The sequence below is a fragment of the Macrobrachium nipponense genome, chromosome 16 (assembly GCF_015104395.2).
Source record: "Macrobrachium nipponense isolate FS-2020 chromosome 16, ASM1510439v2, whole genome shotgun sequence".
Classification (NCBI taxonomy): Eukaryota; Metazoa; Arthropoda; class Malacostraca; order Decapoda; family Palaemonidae; genus Macrobrachium; species Macrobrachium nipponense.
Window position 1 is genome coordinate 77,548,330 of NC_087209.1, and position 24,327 is coordinate 77,572,656.

At 37.5% G+C, this 24,327-nt stretch overlaps 1 protein-coding gene across 1 annotated transcript in view; it reads right to left on the minus strand.

Moving 5' to 3' along the window:
- Positions 1-24,327, minus strand: part of LOC135195837 (regulatory-associated protein of mTOR-like) — a 244,149-nt gene that overhangs the window by 36,921 nt on the left and 182,901 nt on the right. The window contains exons 16-19 of the mRNA XM_064222351.1: positions 18,194-18,276; positions 11,829-11,901; positions 11,481-11,626; positions 1,485-1,649 (exon numbers count right to left, since the gene is read on the minus strand). Coding sequence (XP_064078421.1) covers positions 1,485-1,649; positions 11,481-11,626; positions 11,829-11,901; positions 18,194-18,276 — 467 coding nt within the window. The remainder of the gene's footprint in view (positions 1-1,484; positions 1,650-11,480; positions 11,627-11,828; positions 11,902-18,193; positions 18,277-24,327) is intronic.

A 24,327-nucleotide genomic window follows, 5' to 3' on the forward strand; every position in this document is an offset into this window, starting at 1 on the left:
CGCAATAGAATCTATTTAAAGTGCACATATATTAATCATAATTATATGAATCCATATACATATGTATAACAAATCAGGTAGCCTATAATCAATCTGTTCCTTTTATCTTACCAATATCTGCAGGTATTTATGAGTTAGTATATGAATTAATGATCAGATATATAACAGTTAGCATAAACATTAATAACTTTATCAATTCATATATGAAATTTTTTATCAGTTAAAATATGACTTATCATGTTAATCTTCATTCTATGCAATTATCAGAGTACATTAGTATTTTCTGTAGCATAAGTATCTTAAAGAGATGAAGTGAAAAACTGTATCATTATATATCATGTGATCACATATTACCAATATCATTGTTTTATATTTTATTACTTGAATCAATTCATGTACACCATGAATATTTTATTTACTTATATATATATATATTCACATAGTGTCTGATCACACTCCTATAAGTCAAATGCAAGTCAAGTTGAGTATATTCAGTAGTTGGTTTTTGGTAGCTGACCGAGCTAATGTAAGTGTTTACATAACTAAAAAATAGGAATGTTAGTCCATATATATAAAAGTCTAAAACTAAAGAGGTCAACCAGATTGCTTGCAGGAATGTGATCAGACTAGAGACGCTAAAGATGACGTATACAATATAAGTAGGCTAAGATAACATGCCGTCACCTGTAGTCATTCAATTGTTTATAAACATTAGTCCAAGCTCCCTGCTTGAGACAACTACCCCGACCTATTATTCAAACGGCCTACGTGATCTGTAGCGTGTCTCATTCGATTGTGTGTTCGTATGAAACTGTCATCTGATAGTATGTTCATATGTTCGAACTACTGTCTGTTCCTTCATAACTTGTAACAGAGATGGTAGACAGGCAGAACAGAGTTAGCTATCGTCATTAGAAGACCTGTACCTCTTTACCTAAGCTTTATCATGTAGAGGAATAGGATTAGCCATCATCATTGGCAGAAGCGATCAAGCTATCGTCATAGAAGACTTGTACGATCATACCTGATCTTTCATCATGTAAAACTTCAGAAGAATATACATTTTTATACCTTGTGTTTTCTACAAGAACCTCACCGAACCATGAGTTCAACACATCGTCGTAAAGATAATACCGACTTCGTAAGTGATCTACAAAAACCCCAGACACTCCATTGAAGATGGAAGTGCAATACCAACCGACTTAGCGTATAGATTATCGCTAGTCTAACATTACCTCATAGGGCGCCTTATCATACAAGGCACCAGCCCTAATAAATACAGTTATAGCACTTACAGCAAATATCTATTTACATAATTTAAACAAGTATTTGCATTAAAAATCAATCACCTATAATTCCATCATTAACTTTTAAAATACTTTTACATTATGGAATAAGCCACTGCTACTAAAATCATGAGTAAATTCTAAAATAAACCACTAATAAAAAACATCTCTGTGCTTTTTAAACATTATTACACTTACGTAACATAACTCTTATCAGCTACTGTTAAAAGAGGATCAGTGGGATGGAACAGTAAAACTGCAGGTGGAGAAGGATTGCGATGTATAAAAACTTGATCATCCAATTTGTTGGTTCCTACACTTCTTCTTTCTTCAGACTCTGCAAGAAGTCGAGAATTGACAGACCTGAAAAAAGAATGTATTCTGAAAATTGGATCTTCACAAGGAGTTCAGTCAAGAATTAAGAGGCTGGAAAAAAGATAGCATTTCCATAATTCACATTCAAAGGTAAAATAAATCCATGGAGGAATGAACAGAAGACAGCCACAAAAAGTTTCAAATGCCTTATTCACAAACCAAACAAAAATAAATAAAATTTGAAGTACAAATTTATAAATATATTTATATAAAATCAGGTTTTGTATATACTTACCCAGTAATAATAGTACATACATGTATAGCTATTAGTTTACAAAAAGTTGCTAGCATTGAATAAATGCTTGTCATTCCTATCAGTTAAGAGAGCTATGCAGATGAGTGCTGCCTCTGGTTGGCGCTCACCTTAACTCATAGTGGCATGGCAGTAGATCCAAAGGTTGCCTCCTACTTAGGGGAAACTTTACAGTGACCGGAATGCTCCTAAGGCCAGCAATGTATGATAGGTGTCAGCCTATCATTCTTGTTGTTTTATTTTGGCAGCACCAAAATAAAACAACAAGAAAACACTGACACCTATACTGAAATAAAGTCAAGACCCGTCCACTGAGAGTGGTGGTGCTCCAGATACACTGTACAGTGGTCCCCCCCCCCCCCCCCCCCCCCCCCCCCCCCCCCCCCCCCCCCCCCCCCCCTGTATTTGCAAGGGATGTGTACCAGACCTCCCTGGAAATAGTTGGAAACCCCATAAAAACACTTAAAACGGCCTAATTTGTTCGCTAACACTTAGGAAAAACCCACCAAGAATTTTTATATAGTGGGCCCCTATTCGCAGGGGATGTGTACCAGACCCCACGCGAATAGTAAGAACCTGCATATAGCTGGAACCCCCTATAAAAACACTTAAAATGGGCGATTTTATTAATTAATGCTACACACAAAAATTTTTATACCTGGTTTTTACATAGTTTTATCACAAAAAAATGCATTTTATGATGCAATTGATAGAAAAAAAAACAAGAATTTGTGGATATTTCTCATAGTGAATATCACGAATATGTGAATTTCCCGCGAATAATGTGGGGATGTGTTCTAGAGAGAAATCCGTGAATGCATGAGTCTGCGAATCCAGAGAATGTGAATACAGGGGGTTCCACTGTACTCCCTAGCTCTCCAAACTCAGCACCTTATTGAAAAGGTGAAGAGATAATAATAGGAGAACAGCCCGTGCTTCCTTCCATGATGTCATGTCAGTTACTAGAAATGGTCTAGAGGTATTGAAAAATTTAGACACTTTTTAAGCTTAAAAATAAAAAATATAATAAGCGAAGATCGTTTACGCCTCCAGTTGTTCGATAGCAGAATGGGTGTAAAGAGCAAATAATGTATGAAAACTAAGGAAGTAGAGGCTGTTCTTACATCCTTAGCTTCGCTTTAAAGTAGCCCAAAAAAACACTACAAAACACTGTCTCAAACATGAAGTCCACATAAAATAGATGACACATTTAGATAGAGGATGAGATGGGTTCTGGGAGGAACGCTTCTCTTTACACTGGAAGCTGAGCTATCAGGGCAGACTAAGTCTTCCAACATTCACTCCAATTCGGGGTAAACAACTATAGTATCATTACATCAACCATGCATCTGATATCTAGGCCAGTCCCTTATGATGCTCCAGAAGATGTATCCCTCAGGAGAAGTGGAACATACATGTGAACTCTCTCAAGAGAATGAGAGTATCCAGCCCTATGATTGGCTATCAACAGCCAATCAGGAGTGTCGTATGGGTCTGGCCTAGACCTCAGATGCACGATTGAGGTGAATCTACTATAGAAGTTGAACACTTTAAAAATTAGAAAAAAAGTATATATTAGACAAAAAATGCTGTGCTTGTCTGAAAAATGATTCTGAATCATCACAATGGCCTATGGATCAATTGTGACGAAGCAGAAGACTTACAGACTTCTTTTGTACTGAGTGGTAAACAGAAGGATGATAATGAGTCTAATGAGACATATCTCTGTCCGATGATTAGAATTAGAAGTTACCCCATGACAGAGGAGAAACAATACTAAGACGAAAAAAAACTTTGTGAGAAGGCAGTACTCTGCTCCTCACTTGACTTGGTAGGCTGAGTTGCCTGGTAGCACATTCCATTTTGGAATGCATTCATCTCATAGAGCTATCTAGTGGACAACAGATACCCTCAAGCATCTACATGTTAAACCAAACCAAGAGGGAAAGAAACCCCCTTGTTCGGTGATAATGCCAACCCTGTGGTGTTGTTGCCAAAACAATACACTAGTCGTCTCAAAATCAAAACTGACCTGAGTTTCAGGTTAATTAAGAGAAAGTACTATTCGTCTCGGTCACACATCAGAAGAATTAACTTACAGTTGTGTGACTATTACTTGGATGGTGCAACTGATGACAGATGCATGTTGCAAGGAGAATATACAAGTATATTCATAGGCTCCTGTTGATTGAACATCAGCCTAATTCTTCTTCACTTTGTAAAGAAAAAGAATAAGGACTGGAAGCAGACCTCCTTCATTCTCTAATGAAGAGAGCAAAGGTGAAGCTATCCCGAAGCAAAGCTTCTATGGTGATAACAGAACACCGAAGATGATTAGTTCATGATGAACTGGTTGTACCCAAAATGGGAACACTGGAGATCCTAAGATCGAATCCAGGAACATAGGCTCTTGCATCTGAACTCTGGGGACTATAATCCGTAGAGTTCCTCTTATTCCCTCATCCTGCCCATGACCGGTATAACCCAAACAGGAAAAAAAATAAATAAATAAAAAAGAGAGAGAGAGAGAGAGAGAGAGAGAGAGAGAGAGAGAGAGAGAGAGAGAGAGAGAGAGATGATTTCTTGCATGCTCTTCTTGGAACTAGCGATAGAGGGCGAGAACGCACTCAATCATCGACTTGTGGTGATGATAGCAATCCAAAGACTTAGGAAAATGTATTCACCTCAAGTGAAAAAACGCTTCCTCAAGGATCTTCCTACAGTTGGTTCGTCCAGGGGAATGCAAGAGTCAAGTAGAGTTGACTGTGCCAAAACTTGGCGAGAACTTGCTACTTCTCGCCACGCATCTGTCTTCTCCGTGATCGAAACTTCCTGAAGAGGACTACACAGAGAGCCTCTTCCTTTACTCTCATGATGTCATGTTCAAGTGGTGGTTGGCGAAAGGTCCCCTAGTGTTGATGAAGATGAACAAGGAGACTGTGTCGTCAGGCGTCCAACAGGCAAAACCAGACCACTGACGACTGGTGCCAGGTGAGGCATGGAAAGCGCTGAGCAAGCTGGAGTAAGGGAGTGGACGCCTTAGATGGCACAGAGCACCTGGACAGGGACTGGCGCTCAACAAAAAACGCCCAATACAAGAGAGATTTGAGCACCTAAGCCCCTATACCTGGTGTTCATCATGACAATTGGTACTATTTTGATGAGCATCTATGACAAAAGAAGGCTCAAATATACCAAGTTAGGAGCAGACTTCTGATCCACTGCCTCTCCAGTGGACGACAAGTCAGTATCTCCACTTTTAAGAGCATTATATGAAGGCGAGAGAGTTGACACACCTGGCTGAGAACTCCTGGGAGAGGACTGGCTATCGGAAGCAAGAGGTCGCTTACGATGCTTCCAACGCCTAAAATAAGTAACTTTCCTTTAATCTGATGAGTGCTGAGCACCAATCACTAGACACCTTTCCAGCGGCATTCAGTTGAAACCTAAAAACCCATGACAAGTTTGACTGAGAGAAATAAACCCCATCAGACTCCCTTCAGTCAAATCAGCTGAGTCACAAATAAAAAATCGACAGAGAGTTGGATAAGCTCAGTTGCAAGTCGAACATCGATTGTGAGTAGAATTAACTGAGTCACGAGTCAAACGATGACTGTGAGGAATCAGACAAGCATGACTTCAAGAGGACGAGGCTTAACTGACTGAAAATACCTCTTCAGAGGTCAAGAGACCAAGGAATCATGCCATCGACGCCATCTATGAGGTGACGAACCGCTGGAATAGGATGACAACTGCACTATAGGATACACCCTTCCTGTGGTGTTTGGTCAAAACCTATAAACACATGACGAGTTCGACACAGTAGGATAAACCTCCTCACCACACATCCATCACGAAACCTTTTCAATGGCTGTCTGCTGATACCTGGGAAAAACTACAGGTTCGACTGAGGATGCAACTATTGGGGGCAACCCCCTTGGACTCCCTTCGACTACCAGTATGTCTTCTCCTCGGTGTGGAGGAGCAGGACAGTGACTACAAGTCTAGGAGACATGAGGGGCCACATAGTCACCTCCTCTAACACACATCCAGAAAGATGCCTTTCCTGCGGCTGTCTTTCAAGACATGACACCAACAACAGGTTCGACTGAGGGAGCAACTACCTGTACGTAACCCTCTACCTCCCTTGGACCTCCAGTACATCTTTTCTCTGGTGCAAGGGAGCGGGACAGTGACCTTTGTCTAGGAGAATTGAGGGCAAGTAGCCGCCTCCTCCACTGCACAGCACAAACTTCACAGTTACACTGATATGTTACATTGATAAATTCATGATAATTGAAATAAAATGCTGGCAAAGGCATGAGAAGGAAGCAATGGCCAGGCGTGGGTGCAACTGATCAAGATAGGAGGGATATTAGGAGAGAACTGGCATTAGGTTTGGAATGCGAGGCAGGAGGCAAGGGAGGCAGGAGGCGAGGGAGTCAGTAGGCAACAAATAGGAGGCAAGAGACGAAATGATGGCGCCTCTGGTAATCTTGGTTACTGATTCATGAAAATAACTGATCCATAATCAATTACTAACAACATACTTTATATATCACTATGTATAGGAAATTCTGGCATCTACCTGAAAACATTCATAATGTATGAATAACATTAGCATTTCATATACTCAGATATGTACTTAAAAATAATGTAACTGTAAGTATAACATCTAAATAATAATGATAATAATAATAATACATCCAGTCCCCAGTTATCGGCGGGGGTTCTGTTCCCTGGGGTGTGCTGAAAAGCGACAACTGCCATCAACTAAAACATTGCAATATACGACGCCACAAGCCCTTATGGTGCAATAAGCACGCTTGTGGCGCCAATAAAAGGAACTCAGCCCGTGATGGCGCCATAAATCACCAATTTTATGGGGCTAGACAAGCGCCATAAAACCTGATCGCGCTAACCAAGTCTATTGACATCAGGGCACTGCCTGTAATAATAATAATTCTATACCAATAAGTCGTTTTCATTAAAGTATCAAAGCCAATTGGATTTTATTAATGTGAAACCACTGATTTTATTCTCCAATTAATGATAAATGAATAACACAAATATCATTTACATATAAAGGCAGTCCCAGGTTACGACGGACAACGGGTTCAGCTTACGGCGTTCTGAAGTTAAGGCGCTTTTCAATTATATTCATCAGAAATTATTTCCAGGGTTACGACGCTCATCTGGCACAAGAAATGACTCCAAAAATGTAAAATAATCAATTTTTGATGAAAAATGCAATAACAATGCAGTTCACATAGTTTTTAATGCACCCAAAGCATTAAAGGGTTTCCAAGACCGTGTATTTATTTTAAGCTTTTTTTGTTCTTATCCTTTTCGTTTCCTAAAGGGTGCCTGTTTTACTCTTTGCTGAACGCATGACATGAACGCATGACATAAACAAAGACATAGCACAGTATGAATTTGTTAATAAAGCAAAAAATTTTCTTTATTTATTAATAAATTGAAAGATTTTGTTTATTTATTAATAAAGCAAAAAAAAAATTGGACACGTCGGCATAAATGAGCGATGTCTGGCTGCTGATGGCTATGTATTATTACACATGTAACGAATATGCATCTTTTCCACGAATCTTTTAAAAAGTTATTACTCCACTGTATCCAATCATATTGTATGCATTCTCACATTATTGTTATAAAATATTAACATAGCGGTCAATGTTCTGGTTTGGAAATCAGCTGATGGCAAATACGAGTTTATTTTGCCATATTTAACTCAGTTTTGCGCAAATTTTCTTGCTTCTAGTTAGGTTAAACGAATATCTACATACTTTACTTATAAGAGACAAGGTCATTTTTCGTTATACAACGAATTTTCAAGTTGAAATATGGCTTGAATAAGTTTCGTTGTAAACTAAATAATTTTTTTCGTTAACAGATTGCATTAGGAGCATGTTTATTGCATAAAAAAATGTGATTCTGTTCGCTATTTTCACTTGATTTCATCGTAATACGAGCTTTACGTTATTTATCTTTTATTAGTGTGAAAACAACAGTAAAATTTGTTGTTCCAAACCCAGTAGTTTTGATTAAATGATTTTCTCTCTAATTTATCTACGGTTGTGTTTGATGGCATAACTTTACAGGAGTTTTATCCTTGGTGACTATGCACAATAATAGTCATTAACAGCTTGAACAGCTTTCTCAGCTTAAGCTACAACTTGGTTTAAATTTAACAGCATATTTCCTTGCTGATCTTTGATCTATAGCAAATAAAGTTATAACATAAAAATATATCAGTCCTATTCTACATAACATCGTTAATAACATAACTACGGTAATTGTTTACTATCATACGATGGTTGAAACACAAGGCAAACAGATGTTGCTGTTATTCAATTTGGTTGTACTTAGCAAAAAAGTACAGAGTTCCCCAAGCCCAGGAATGCAACCCCACTTGCTCCTGTTATTTCATATGGAAAAAATATGTTTAAATAACGCGATTTTAACCAATGCGAGCTCTCCAGGAACGTTACCCTCGTGTTAACCCTCTTACGCCGATTGGACGTATTAAACGTCGAGTCAAAATGTCTCCCGTATGCCGATTGGACGTATTAGACGTCGACTCAAAAAAGTTTTTTTTTTTTAAATTCGCGGAAAAATACTTAAGGCCTACCAGCCGAAAACTTTTGAATCATGCGCCTTGGGGGATGCTGGGAGTTCACGGATCAAGGCGTTGTTTTGTTTACAATCGTTACGCAGGCGGGCAAGCGCGAATTTCTTTCTTATTGCACTAAAAAGTATCAGTGACACATCTCAAAAATTATTTCGTCACTTTGACATAATTTTTGCACCGTTTTACATTATCTGTTACATGAAGTATTATATATGAAAATGTGTGCAATCTCATGTAGAATACAACAAAAAATACTCATGATTGTAGCTTTTATCAGTTTTGAAATATTTTCATATAAATAACGATTAGTGCCAAAATTTCAACCTTCGGTCAACTTTGACTCTACCGAAATGGTCGAAAAACAAAATTGTAAGCTAAAACTCTTATATTCTAGTAATATTCAATCATTTGCCTTCATTTTGCAACAAATTGGATGTCTCTAGCACAATATTTCGATTTATGGTGAATTTATGAAAAAACTTTTGCCTTATGTCCGCGCGGTAACTCTTCGAATAAATTTTTTTTGCGCTATTGTCCTAATGTTTGCACCATTTTAAATTTGCCGTTACATAAAGTTTCATATATGGAAATGTGCGCAATTTCATGCACAATACAACTAAAAACAACCCATGGTTGTAGCTTTTGTCAGTTTTGAAATATTTTCATATAAATAACGATAAGTGCAAATAATTCACCCTTCGGTCAACTTTGACTCTACCGAAATGGTCGAAAAACGCAATTGTAAGCTAAAACTCTTATATTCTAGTAATATTCAATCATTTACCTTCATTTTGCAATGAATTGGAAGTCTCTAACACAATATTTTGATTTATGGTGAATTTATGAAAAAAAAAAAAAATTTCCTTACGTCGTCGCGGTAACTCTTCCGAAAAAATCAGAAATTTTTTCTTGCGATTGTCGAAATGTTTGCACCATTTTAAATTAGCGTTACATAAATGTGCGCAATTTCATGTAAAATACAACAAAAAATGATTGAAGGTTGTAGCTTTTCTCTTTTTCGAAATATTTGCATATAAATCACGATAAATAGAAAAAAAACTACGTTCGGTCAACTTTGACTCTACCTAAATGGTCGAAAAACGCAATTGTAAGCTAAAACTCTTACAATCTAGTAATATACAGTCATTTATCTTCACTTTGAAACAAATTTGAAGTGTCTAGCACAATATTTAGATTTATGGTGAATTTAAAAAAAGAAACTTTCTTTCCCTCCGCGCGCCGATTCGCGGCCGCAAATCTCCGAAATGCGTACGTCTCATTCTCCTAATATTTGCTTCTTTTCATATTATGCGTTTTATAGAGTTTCATATATGAAAATGTGCGCAAATTCATGAAAAATACAAACAAAAATATTTGAAGGTTGTAGCTTTTCTCAATTTTGCAATATTTGCACATAAAAATATATATAAAAATTTTGACATTCGGTCAACTTTAACTTGTCCGAAATGGTCAAAAACTGCAATTCTAAGCTAGAACTCTTACAGTATCGTAATATTCAATCATTTGTCTTCATTTTGAAATAAATTGGAAGTCTCTAGAACAATATTTAGATTTATGGTGAATTTTTGAAAAAAACTTTTACGTCAGCGCGTTACGAATTCATGCATCATTTTGTGATAATATTTTTTGTGTGTTGCTTTGATCGTTTTACAATGTGTTATATATCAAAATTATATCAATTTTGTGTACAATACAAAGATAAAAAAAGTAACTTGTTAGCTTTAACCATTTTTCGCACAGCTCGATTTGAATGCAATTATGTATGAATTTTTTTTTTGTCGCTACCATATATTGCATTATTTATATATGATAATGATATTTTTTTCATTTCTGATGGTTGCATACTAAACTTCAGGCAATGAAAAAAAAGGAGCCAAAAATGAACTCTTAATCTTGAAAACTAAGCGCGCTGTGATTTTTTGAAAAAATTATTTTTTCTGCTTCCGCGCTCACTCCAAACCTGCCTCGGCATACGGGAGACGTTTTGGTTTTTAGGGCTTCGGCGTAAGAGGGTTAATTGAGAGGTGACTGTAATTGAAATCAGTAACTGACTATGTGCCCCGCTAATGAAACGGGGTAGAATGGATTTTCCTTCATTCTTAAATAATATTTTAATTTATAAGCTAAAATCTTACTAATTTACAATAGGATTTTCTTTAATGAATTGATATTATTGCTGTATACATTAATATCAATATTTGAAAATTAGTAAATCATTTATTTATCATGCAAAAAACACATCTCTGTGAGAGAGAAATTATTTTTATTATTTTATATCAATTAATCTGATTAAACTTAATAATACAGTATTAATCAATACATAGTATTAATATTTGAACACTAGTAAACCATTTGTGTATCATACAAATGTATTTAGTCATGAAAATAACATCAAAATACACTAATTAGTGAATATTTATTATCAGAAAAACCCATGAATACGCAAACTTCCCTTGAATTATGGGTAGATGTGATCCAAAGAAAAATAAGAGAATAGGAGAGTCCACAAAGGTAAGATTCTTTTTAATAATGACATGTTATATACAAGAAATTCTCTCCTGAAAAAATTCTTCATTCTTACAGTCTTCTAGTTAATATCTAAGAAACAAAAATAATACAGGCTGTGCCCAACTTATGACAGGGGTTCACTTCCAGCAGAGAGCAGTCAGTACTTAACAATTAATAGGCCCTAAGCACCAATAACAGCATTTCAGCAGCACTAATTTGATTACGGTAACGTAACTAGATACATATTCTACAGGGCCGTAACTAGATATGTTTAAAAAAGCGCTGTAAGATTGGAATGGCATAAGTAGGTGCCACTGTAACTCAGGGACACCTTGAAATAATTATCATAACTACTTCTATTAAAAATGCTATTTATCTGAAGCCAAACCTTTCTGAGAAAGCATGAAGAGGTGAAGATGGGGAATTAAGTTCTTCTGTTGATTTTTGATGTGGAAGGATGAAAATCTTTGCACTCCATTCAACAAATTCAGTTGAAACCATAGGTTTCATGAAACCCTCCTCTCCTTCTTCAGTCTGCAAACAAGAGAAAATAGCAAAAGTAATTTTCCATATGTTTCTTTTAAGATAAACTTGAGTATTCTCATTTTCATGATGCTTCAAAAGTACATTAAATGGCTCATATAACTACTGTCAGGCTGCCAATGACCAGTATGAAGTACTTCATTGCAAGATTTAAAAGATCATTCAACAGCAAAACAATTTATGCAATACTTACGTGGTTGCTCAAATGAATTCTTGATCTAGACCGTGGTGTTCCTGTGTCAATAGTTGATGGAGGTGACTCTCCACTGTAATAATAATAAGAATAATAATAAAATAATAATAATAAAATAATAATAATAATAATAATAATAATAAGAATAATAATAATAATCAATAAGAAAAATAATAATAATAAATAATAATAATAATAAATAAAAAATAATAATAATAATAATAATAATAATAATAATAATAATCCAAAGAAAACTCATAATCACATGAGTCAATAAAATGGGAGAGTAAATCCACAGTACTAGTTTGCCTGTTTGATTTTATGTAAAATATGACCATGCAGGTCATCAAAAGCTTTCTGTTGTAAATATGTTAAATAACAAAATCAAACCAGCATACTACTGTAGATTTACTGTCCAATAATATTAATAATAATAATCATTTCTATTTCTTATCATAATGAAATCAATTCCTTTCTTCAAATCATTTATATTTCTTATCATAATGAAATCAATAAGTTCCAACTTTTTCACTCATATTACCTACTCCTTTCATAATTTCTTGAACACTGTGCTCAACCTCTTTAATCCTTGACTCTGACAATTCTAGTTATGGATCTCCCTAATGGATCCTCTTACAAAAGCTGTATTCTCCCTCCCCATCCTGAAAACCAATGCAATCAATTCTAAAAACGTGGTGTTGTCTGACATCAATACCATTGAGTGTCCCTCTACTCTCTCCCTGAATTCCTGTAGAGCTAGAAACGCTGCTTTTAACTCCAGCATTTTTATATGGAGTTCTCTGTCCTTGCAACTCCATTTTGCTGACACCATCAACTCCTCCATATGGGCTCCCCAGCCTTCTAGTGACGCATCCGAGAACAGCAAGAGGTCTGGAGAGGATTGTTGAAGGGGGACACCCACTGTCAGATTGTCGTCGTTCATCCACCACAGCAAGTCTTTCCTCACTTCTACCGACAAGGGAATTTGCTCGTACGGGTGATCTACTATTGGTGACCAAAACTCCTTCATCCTCCATTGTAGGGACCGAAGGTGTAGCCTTCCTTGTGGTACTAGCTTCTCCAGGGAGGTTAGGATTCCCAGTACCACCTGCCACTGTCTTGCTGGCTGTGTCTGTTTTCCCAGAAAGGCATTCACCACTTGTTTGCATTTCTCTATTCTTTGGTCTGTCGGGAATACTTTGGCTTGTGTTGTGTCTATAACCATTCCCAGATATTCCAAATGTTGACTTGGATCCAACTGCGACTTTTCCTGATTTACCACAATACCTAGGCTGTGACAAAGCTGCAGGAGGGTCGCCCTGTCCCAGAGTAATTTCTCCCTGGACTTTGCTATCACCAGCCAATCGTCCAGATATCTTATTAGCCTGATCCCCTGAGCATGCGCCCACGTCGACACGAGGGTGAACACTCATTGTAAAAACTTGAGGAGACGTTGTCAATCCGAAGCACAGGACCTTGAGTTCGAAAGCTTTCCCTGCAAGACTGAAGCGGAGAAATTTCCTTGAAGACTGATGGACTGGTATCTGAAAGTATGTGTCCTTTAGATCGACTGTCAGCATAAAGTCTCCGATCCTGACTGCTTGTAGAACCGTTTTTGGAGTTTCCATCTTGAAACTGGTTTTCCTTATAAACAGATTCAGCGTTGACAGGTCTATTACTGTCCTCCACTCCCCGTTGGCTTTGGGTACCAGGAAAATCCTGCTGTAGAGGCCTTTTGACGGACTGCATACTTGTTCCACAGCTCCTTTTTCCATCATCTTCTTCACTTCGTCCTGAAGAATAGTGGCCTTCTGAGATTTGTGGGCATAAGCGACGTGGGGTAATGGCTGATCTGTCAGGGGCGGGGTTACCTCGAACGGGATCAAATACCCGATCCTGAGAACATCCACCACCCACTGCTCTGCCCCTAGTTCCTGCCACACCTTCCAGTGATTTGCCAGCCAACCCCCATGGGTGTGGCCTTCCAGTGATTTGCCAGGCAACCCCCCACTGGTGTGGCCAAGTGATGGGAGGGAGGCACCCATCCTATCTTCTTGAGCCTCTCCCTCTTCCCCTATTGCCCCTTCCTCTGTTGTTTCTATTGTGAAAGGGCCGATGAGTTAGCCTCTTTGGGGAAGAGGGTCTTGTGACTCTATTAGGGATGTTATGTCTCACTGTCTTCTTCCGAGACATTTGCTGTTGTCTTCCCTCCAAAGGAGTAGTTTGACTGTTAGACGTTTTCCTAACTGCCTGTTGCACCAACCTATCGTTAGTGTCCATCCTTCTTCTATCTATCGCCTCTTCCAGTATGACCTCTGGCAACAGCAGTTGCGATTCCAAGATATCCCCATTCCTCATTGCTAACAGGGAATCCAAATCCACATTGCAGCTTAGTCTAGCCAACGCTGCATTTCTCCTCATTAGCAGGATATTTGCCCAAACATTGGCACTTACGTTTGTCAGGTACGCAATCGCCTTGGAACCTGACTGTAGTAATCTAATGAACAATGGTTCATCCACTACTTTTCTTGTTGCTTCCGAGGATGCAATCTTCGCCACTGCTGTTGACCAAAGGTCTAACCAAGAAGCAGCCTGAAAGACAGAAGCTGTTGCTTCTAATGTAGCAGCCTCTTGGTACGTCATCGAAGGGCACTCCATTTTAACCTGATCTAAGGTTAATCCAGGCCTTAATCTTACAACATTAGGGTTCATTTGTCTAGACAGCAAAGGGACCTTCGGTTTCGTATAATATTTCCTTTGCTTTATCATTGGAGGGGGAATAAATTTAAATGATCTATTAGATCTTAAGGAATTATCCCTCCCTGCAATCTTTGCGTTTACGTGTTGCAAGACCGACTCCGCATGACTCAAACAAGGCAATTCATACGACACCTTGGTATCCCTTTTTAATCCAAATGCCATGTCAATTCCAGGCGGAAGCATACTGGCCGGTGTTTCTGTCTTCTCCGAAAGGTTATTGAATTGACGAATCAAATCAATCACCTCTGCATACGAGGCCAGAAACTCTTGGTTTTCTCCTTCCTCCGGCTCTAGTGTACCATTCCCCGTCACAAGGGATGTTGTCTCGCCCCTATTTTCTGACAGACGGCCCGGAATTCCACGGCCGCCTGCCCCTACGGCCGCGGTCTCTTTGATCTTTGCTGGCCGCTGTTGGCTCAATCCTGGATAGTCAGCAGGGGAACGAGAACGCCTCTTTCTCTGCTCACGGATCTAGAGCGAGAATCTTGTCTAGATCTCCAAGATGAAGGCTCCCTTAAGACAGATATAACTTCGTCTCTATTAGTTTTGGCATCGTTTATGAGCGTCGGAGAGCTCGGCCTCGACCTTTCATCCAGACGGACACTGCCTTCCACGACACGTATCCGCCGAGGTTTGCCAACTCCCTATTTTTCGTACTTTTAATAGGAGCCTTATCGTCCTTCGTACGTATTTTGAACGGCCTTACGGGCAAAACTGGGACCTGCATTCTATCCTCTGCTGCACCTTTCGCCGCCAACGTCAATTTTACCAGCAGTATCGTAGTTTTTGCGATCCGAACTGGCAACTCCGCATCGGCCGCTAGTCCGTCGGCCGTCGCCTCTCTCGCTTGTTCGGATTCTTGCGAACGGCTTCGTCTGCTAACCTTGTGCTTAGTAGCCACTGACTTCCCGACCTTCCTGCTGACTTGGATATGGCAGTCTTGGTCCGAAGATGAGGAAGAATTGATTCTTCTCCTCTTAGCCCGAGGATCCGCCAGGAACTCCCGAATCCTCCTCCAACGCTTGACTGGCGCTCGCCGTGACGTTATCGGACTTAGCGATGACGCCGAACTAGAGGAAGAAGACGAAGAAGGCGAATCACACTTTTTCTTTTTGTCTCTCTTATTCATTCTCTCCTCTATATCCTGTAATTTCTGCATTACAGTTTGTATTGACAGGTCAGAAGGCGTATTAGCGCCTGGGTACAGCGAAATAGGCCGAGAAGCAGTCTGTGACGTCATCACGCCTGCCATATCGGTGTGTGACGTATGTTGTGACGTCATCCCTCTCATAGGGAGAGACTGAGAGGTTTCTGCTGGCAACCGCACGTTTGCTGCCAAACTACCTCCAACGTTCTGCATCGCTGAAAACACTGAGTTTGATGGCAAAGCCGCGGCATTAACTCCCATAAATTGCAAGCCCAGGGGATGAGGAACATTCAGCGCTGCCGGACCCTGCTGGAACCGTGACATCATATAATGCGCAAGCAGACCATCCAAGGTTGGTACGCCTGGTAGGCCTAGCGCTGACCATGTACCATCTAACCTATGCGCTTGAGGAGCAGGAGCCTGGAACAAAGATGGTGGATCTCCCCCTCTACTTGCTGGGAACAAAGGAGAGTGCATATTATTCATAAAATTACCCAAGGGCCCTCCTGACGTTTCCGATACTGAACCGCTAGGAGAAACCGAAGGGGTATGAGACAAATCAAAAGCAGGTGGAGAAACATATGGAGCAGCCTGGTTTATGCTGATACAAAAGAAGCCGGTAAGGTTTGGTCATCCAAAGATGGCATCACCACCTTCCTTTTGTATTGACTTTTCCCATAGAACTTCTTCCACTGTTCCACCGACCAACCGCGACAAACAGAACATGGATTAGTAATCGTACATACGTTTTCCCTGCACCTACTACACGTTGGATGAGGATCCGTCGACACCGAAGTTAGGAACCTAGAACATGGAAAGCCACTGACTCTTGGGCATTTCCTTTGTTTCCTCTTCGAAACGGTAGACGATCCCGATGTTGAGGCAAAATTCTCCATCATACCACTTATACACTCTTTCCTCACACTGAGCACACTCAAGAGAAGGAAAAGGTAATAAAAAATGAAAAATGAAATGGATAAAGAACGGGCAAACTGAAAAACCGGCTTTAAATCAGATAGACAGTAACACGTCTTATCTTAAAGGCGGTAGGAAAATAACTGGTGGGTCACAGGTAGCCGTGGGCATTCTGGGTATACATGCCCCGTGACCTGGTATAGATGCCAATAGTCCCTGGATCTCACAAGTGTAATTTTAATTCTACCGGTTTCCAGCTTGGCGCTAGTAAATCCTAATGTTAAGACCGAAGGTTTGTTCCGTATATGAACAAACACCATTTAGGTTTTGCAGTAGTATACAGTGGAACCTCAGTTTTTGTACATAATCTGTTCCAGAACCTCCCACGAAATCCAAACGTACAAAAACCGAAACAATAATTGAGATAGAAGAAAGGAAAGGAGAGAGAGAGAAGAGAGAGCGAGAGGAGAGAGAGATAGAGAGAGAGAGGAGAGAGAGAGGAGAGAAAGAAAAGAGAGAGAGAGAGAGAGAGAGAGAGAGAGAGAGAGAGAGAGAGAGAGAGAGTTGCCTTGGTTGGGTAGTTACACTGACAAATATCCACTAGCAAAGGTTAAATAGTTGTGTATGGAGAATAATGATCATTTTAATAAAATTGTTATATATAATCTTATTACTTGTACTATTATTAATATATTATCGTAAGATATAATATAAACAGAGTGATCTGCCAATTGCATTCTGTTTTTGTTTACAATCTTAAAATAAGCAGCTGATTTCATTTTAACGATATCATTATTACCTTTAACTGCCAAATGGAACTTAATTCAGCGATATGTTTTTTTCGTAAATTATCAAAGCTGGGTTTAAAAATTGCAGCTACTTTATTGATAAACGTGGTAAATCGAATGAAGTACATGTGTGTTTTTGCCGGTTGCAGATGGCGCTTTTGCCTCCAAAACTTTTGCTTGACTTAAGAACTTTGTTGTTTACTAAAGGCCAATATTTCCTTGGTAGTATATTATAATCAAACTAAAGTGTTTTGTGGTATTGACAGTTCCCCAGTTATCCTTAATATCATGATTCATTCCAGTTTTAAAGGAATACATTAATGGGGATCGAAGTCCAATGGGTATTACGTACTCCTCCGACAGTGACGTCACAGGCATTGAGCATTTGTCGTGAAGTTTACCATATATTTTTCCTTAGGGAATACAAAAGTATTTCTTCATAATGGTTAGCTTTGGTAAACATTTTAAAATCTTGATTTTACCAATTTTACACATTTTAAGTATGATCATTCCAATAATTATTGTTTTTATTAATGTATACCAAATAAATTATATCAGCTGACTGAGTTATGTAATTTAATAAGTTGGGAGTCGTCTTACATGGCGAACATACCTCTACACCCACAATTTTACATGAAAAATAGGGGGTCGTCTGATATGCTGGCATATACAGTACTTTCATCTGCACATACAGCAATATCATCTTCAGAGAGGATGGTAATAAAACAGTAAAAAAAAAAAAAAAAAACACTTACGCCAAAAAGACTGGCTTATTTATGGGTGTTCCAGGAGCTGATTCAACCTTTGGTTCTAGAATCTCTCTTGACCCTGTCATAGCCTGAAAAATAAAACAATCTTGCTGTAACATCATCAATCAATTATATATCCAATATTCAATTAATTCAGAAAAATCTATATCTATATCTATCTATCTATCTATCTACAGTGGAACCTCAACATACGAAAGTCCCAACTTACAAAAAATCCAAGTTATGAAAGCAAAGACGAAGATTTTTTTGCCTCTGCACGAAAATAATTCAGGTAACGAAAAGGTGTTACTGTAAAGTCTCGAGAGTGTTGTAGAGGGTGGATCCACCCTTTACAACACCCAGTTCTACAAAGATGCGCTCAAGACTTTACTCAACAATGAAATTGATTGTAAACTTTGCACTATTGAACAATTAGCTGTCACTACTCAACAATTGAAAAATTTATTGTACAATGACTTACCCATGTTAGATCGCTTACTGTACCAAAGAATGTTTTGTAAATTTATCAACAACTGTATGTCTGATGTATTTACAAGACACCAAAGAAAACTTTTGAATCTCGGTGTCGTTATTCCTGACTTCCAGTCTAACAAAAAATGTACTTTTAACTTCTCTGACTATGTTTTATCAAAAAGAGAAGAATTTTTACTTTCATTTGGTTTAGACTTTTGCCTTCCATCCTTTAGACCCAACTATGCCAGGTTCTTTTTACCTTTTGAAATTATGTTTCAAAGGTTAACTAAACTAGAATGCAATCAAAACATAGCTAACCTCCTACAAAAAATTTCTAATTTGGTCCATAAAACATATGTTCATCTAAAAACTAATTGGACACCTTTTTTTAGACCTGCTGATTTGAGAGTGCTATTGAATTTGAAGAAATGAGAGGACATAATCATATGTAAACCAGACAAAGGTAAGGGAGTGGTTATTCTAAACAAGAACGATTATGTACAAAAAATAGAAACTATCATGTCTGACAGTTAGAAGTTTGTGGCCCATGGCGAACCTTCCTTTCTTGATATATTTAAGCGAGAGGACAAGATGAACAGATTTCTAAGAAAATTAAAAATTATAACATCATAAATGAAACAACTTATCAACAACTGTTCGTCACTGGTTCATCTTTTAGTGTTCTTTATGGGCAACCAAAAATTCATAAACCTGACCTACCTTTAAGACCAATTATGGCTGCTTATAACAATCCTTCTTTCTCTATCTCAAAATTTTCAGCTGGAATTTTATCTGAATATAGTAATAATGACTACTTTTTAAAAAATGGATATGACTTTCAACAACTGATTACCAGACAAGATGGAGATTACTATATGGTTAGTTTTGACGTTGAGTCTCTATTTAACAATGGACCTCTTAATGAAACCATCAATATTATACTTAGCAAAATATTTATTGATGAAGATACAAATTTCCATGGTTTTAATCGGGCTAGTTTTAAACAATTACTCAATCTTGCAGTGCAAGATTCGATGTTTGTATTTAATCAGCGACTCTATCGCAGGTCGATGGAGTTGCTATGGGTTCTCCTTTAGGCCCCATTTTTGCAAATTTTTTTGTCTCATTTGGAGTCTGAGTTTTTAAACCGGTGTGATTCTAACTTTAAGCCCTCATTATATCATAGATATGTTGATGATACGTTTGCCTTGTTTCAACACCCATGGCAATGTTCTTCTTTTTTAGAGTATATTAACAACTTTCATCCTAATATCAATTTTACAATGGAAGTAGAGAACGATGATTGTTTACTTTTTTTAGATTTGAAAATTACCAGAACTAACTCCGAGTTCTCCACGTCAGTCTATAGAAAACATACTTTTATTGGGCTGAATAACAATTATTATAGTTCGTGTCAACTATCTTTTAACCCTTAAACACCGAAGCGGTAAAATAAAAATTGTCTCCCTTGAGCCGGAGGTATTTCGGAGTGAGTGCGGAAGCGGACAAAATATTTTTTTCAAAAAATCACAGCGCGCTTAGTTTTCAAGATTAAGAGTTCATTTTTGGCTCCTTTTTTTTGTCATTGCCTGAAGTTTAGTATGCAACCACCAGAAATTTAAAAAATTATCATTATCATATATAAATAATGCGATATATGATAGCGCAAAAACAAAATTTCATATACGTATAATTATATTCAAATCGCACTGTGCACAAAACGGTTAAAGGTAACAAGTTACTTTTTTTCGTTGTAATGTACACTAAATTGCGATCATTTTGGTATATAACACATTGTAAAACGATAAAAGCAACACAGAGAAAATATTATCACAAAATAATGCATGAATTCGTAACGCGTGGACGTAAACAAATATTTTTTTCAAAAATTCACCATAAATCTGAATATTGTCCTAGAGACTTCCAATTTCTTTCAAAATGAAGACAAATGATTGAATATTACTATACTGTAAGAGTATTAGCTTACAATTGCAGTTTTTGACCATATCTGACAAGTTAAACTTGACCGAATGTCAAATTTTGTTATATATTTTTTTCTATATGCAATTATTTCGGAAATTAGAAAAGCTACAACCTTCAAATATTTTTCGTTTTATTCTAAATGAAATTGCGCACATTTTCATATATAAAACTCTATGAAATGCTTAATATGTAACGGAGCAAATATTCCGAGAATGGGACGTACACATTTCGGAGATTTGTGGTGGAGAATCCGCGCGTGGAGGGAAGGAAAGTTTTTTTTTTAAATTCACCATAAATCAAAATATTGTGCTAGAGACTTCCAATTTGTTTCAAGATGAAGATAAATGACTGAATATTACTAGACTGTAAGAGTTTTAGCTTACAATTGCGTTTTTCGACCATTTCGGTAGAGTCAAAGTTGACTGAACGTGTTTTTTTTTTCTAATTATCGTGATTTATATGCAAATATTTCAAAAATGAGAAAAGCTACAACCTTCAATTATTTTTTGTTGTATTCTACATGAAATTGCGCACATTTTCAAAGAGTATAAAACTTTATGCAACGGCTAATTTAAAATGGTGCAAACATTACCACAATCGCACGTATGATTTTTTCGGAAGAGTTACCGCGCGGACGTAAAGAAAATGTTATCTTTTTCATAAATTCACCATAAATCGAAATATTGTGCTAGAGACTTCCAATTTGTTGCAAAATGAAGGTAAATGATTGAATATTACTAGAATATAAGTGTTTTAGCTTACAATTGCGTTTTTCGACCATTTCGGTAGGGTCAAAGTTGACCGAAGGTTGAAAATTTGTCACTTATCATCTTTTATATGAAAATATTTCAAAATTGATAAAAGCTACAACCATGGGTTGTTTTTAGTTGTATTGTGCATGAAATTACGCACATTTCCATATATAAAACTTTATGTACCGGCTAATTTTAAAATGGTGCAAACATTACCACAATCGCATGTATGATTTTTTTCGGAAGAGTTACCTTGCGGACATAAGGAAAAAGTTTTTTCATAAATTCACCACAATTCGAAATATTGTGCTCGAGACTTCCAATTTGTTCCAAAATGAAGGTAAATGATTGAATATTACTAAATTATAAGAGTTTTAGCTTACAATTGCATTTTTTGACCATTTCGGTAGAGTCAAAGTTGACTGAAGGTTGAATTTTGGCACTTATCGTTATTTATATGAAAATATCTCAAAATTGATAAAAGCTACAATCATGAGTATTTTTTTGTTGTATTCTACATAAAAATGTACACATTTTCATATATAATACTACATGTAACGGATAATTTAAAATGGTACAAAAATTATGTCAAAGGGACGAAATAATTTCCGAGATGTGTCACAGATACTTATTAGTGCTGCAAGAAAGAAATTTGCGCTTGCGCGCCTGCGTAACGATTGTAAACAAAACAACACCTTGATCCGTGAACTCCCAGCATCCCCCAAGGCACATGATTCAAGAGTTTTTGGCTGGTAGGCCTAAAAGTATTTTTCCGCGAATTTTAAAAAAAACTTTTGTATGTCGACGTAAAATACGTCCAGTCGGCACCCGAGAGACAAAAAATGTCGATGTAAAATACATCTAGTTGGCGTTTAAGGGTTAAACTTAATACTATTCACACTTTGGTTAATAGAGCACTGAAATACTCTTTGTCTTGGCAACTATTTCACGTGGAAATTACTTTTTTGTTAGGTTTCTTCAAATCCAATTCATTTCCACTCGAAATTGTTCAAAAACCCATTACCAAAATACTTGCGAAATTCTTACAGCCACCAATACCTAATTTTAATGTCCCCAAAAGACTATTTTATATCACGATCCCTTATATATCTGACATGAAATTTACATCCAGCATCACACGAATCATTGAACATGAGATACCATGCCTTAAAGTTAAACTCATATCTAGCAATCCCTGCACTATTGGTTCTTTTTTAACTATAAAGATTGCCTTCAGCCTTTTATGGGATCCAACGTTATTTATAAATTTACATGCCCTGGATGTCTGGGCTCTTACGTCGGATCAACTCGAAGGCTGTTAAGGGTCAGATATTGCTCTCACTTGGGCTTCAGCTTTTCCACTGGTCAGAGAAAAAAACAACCTGAATTTTCCATCATCAGAAATCATGCCTCTCATTGCAAAATTGAAGTACAAAAAGAACAGTTTTCCATAATAGACCATGTCAAACATCCTGACCATGTAACTACCCTTGAGTCTTTATATATCAAGAGGCTTGTTCCCTCCCTCAACAGTAATACAACCTCAGCAACTCTGTACCTGGCATAATTGAAGTCGTTACTTTTAACATGTCTTAGTTCACTCCATCTTCTCTCCTTACAATGAACGGTTGGTGTCTTACGCAGTCTCTTTTAACCTGTTTTTTACTTTTTTCTTTTATGTAATTTTAAGACTATTTTTAATTAACGTATGTGAGTTCATGTTTTTTGCACTTTTATTGTATTTTATTTATAACTGTGTCTTTATGTTCTTTCAGACTGATGATGCACAGAGAATTTCATATGCGTTTCTTAGAATAAATTGTCATTTTTACATCTCGTACCATGGACATCCCCTGGAGGTTTTACATATACAGTGGGGCCCCATATTCGCGTTCTCCGGATTCGTGGACTCACTGATTCGCGGATTTTTCTTTGGAACTTATCTAGAAATTATTCGCGGGAGGACTCGCCCCTTCACGGGGTTCTCTGTGCAACACATTCATAATTATTCGCGGTCACCGCCCGCTATTCGCGGATGCGAATTTTTATGTGTTTATTCGTACATGGACATTTCATAATGATATGGTCATTCTGTTTATTAGACATTCTTTATAAATCTTAATGTAGTGAATTGAATAAAAATATCGTAGGTATAAATTGGTGAGCAAGGTAATATGAAATAAAGCATAACAGAGTGAGATTGAGAAAATAAACAATTGTATACAGCCCTCTCTCTCTCTCTCTCTCTCTCTCTCACAAAATAATAGATAGGAAACAATAATGGAATATTGCTTGAATATGATATGGCAACAAAGTTTTGGTCTGACTGAAGAGTACAGTTACTTTGACACTGACTTACATGTCATTCCTGGTCATCTCACAGCCATGGATACACATCAACTTCACAGCCGAGAAAAGGCAATTGTATACACAATAAATATTTTTTGGATAACTAACTGTAAGATGTAGAAGAGAGAGAGATCGAGGGCAGGGCAGATGTACGAAGGAGATTTAAGTAGTACCTGGAAATGAAAAACCCCTATAATCGTATAATTATAGCCTCAGGGTTTGTCCAAAGACATTCAAAGGTGTGTCACACACGTGACAGTAGTTGTTTTTGTAAAATTGGCGTCAGGACAGATTTTTAAGCACCATTGTGTTAATATATTAACACGCCAAATTTCACGCTAGATAATCATAAAAATCTCTAGGATTGCACGACCGCGCAAATTGGAAAACAATGGTGCTAGATTAAATCTGAAAACTCCAGATCTAGCATGAAACGCGTTAGTTTAGCAACACTGCCATTGAATTTACATACATGCGTATTGGGTCAATTGGGTACGCATTGTGCAGGCTGTACATTTTATGAAATGTTTTAAGATGATTTCTAAATATGATATGTATGTACATAAATTGTTTTAGGATGAT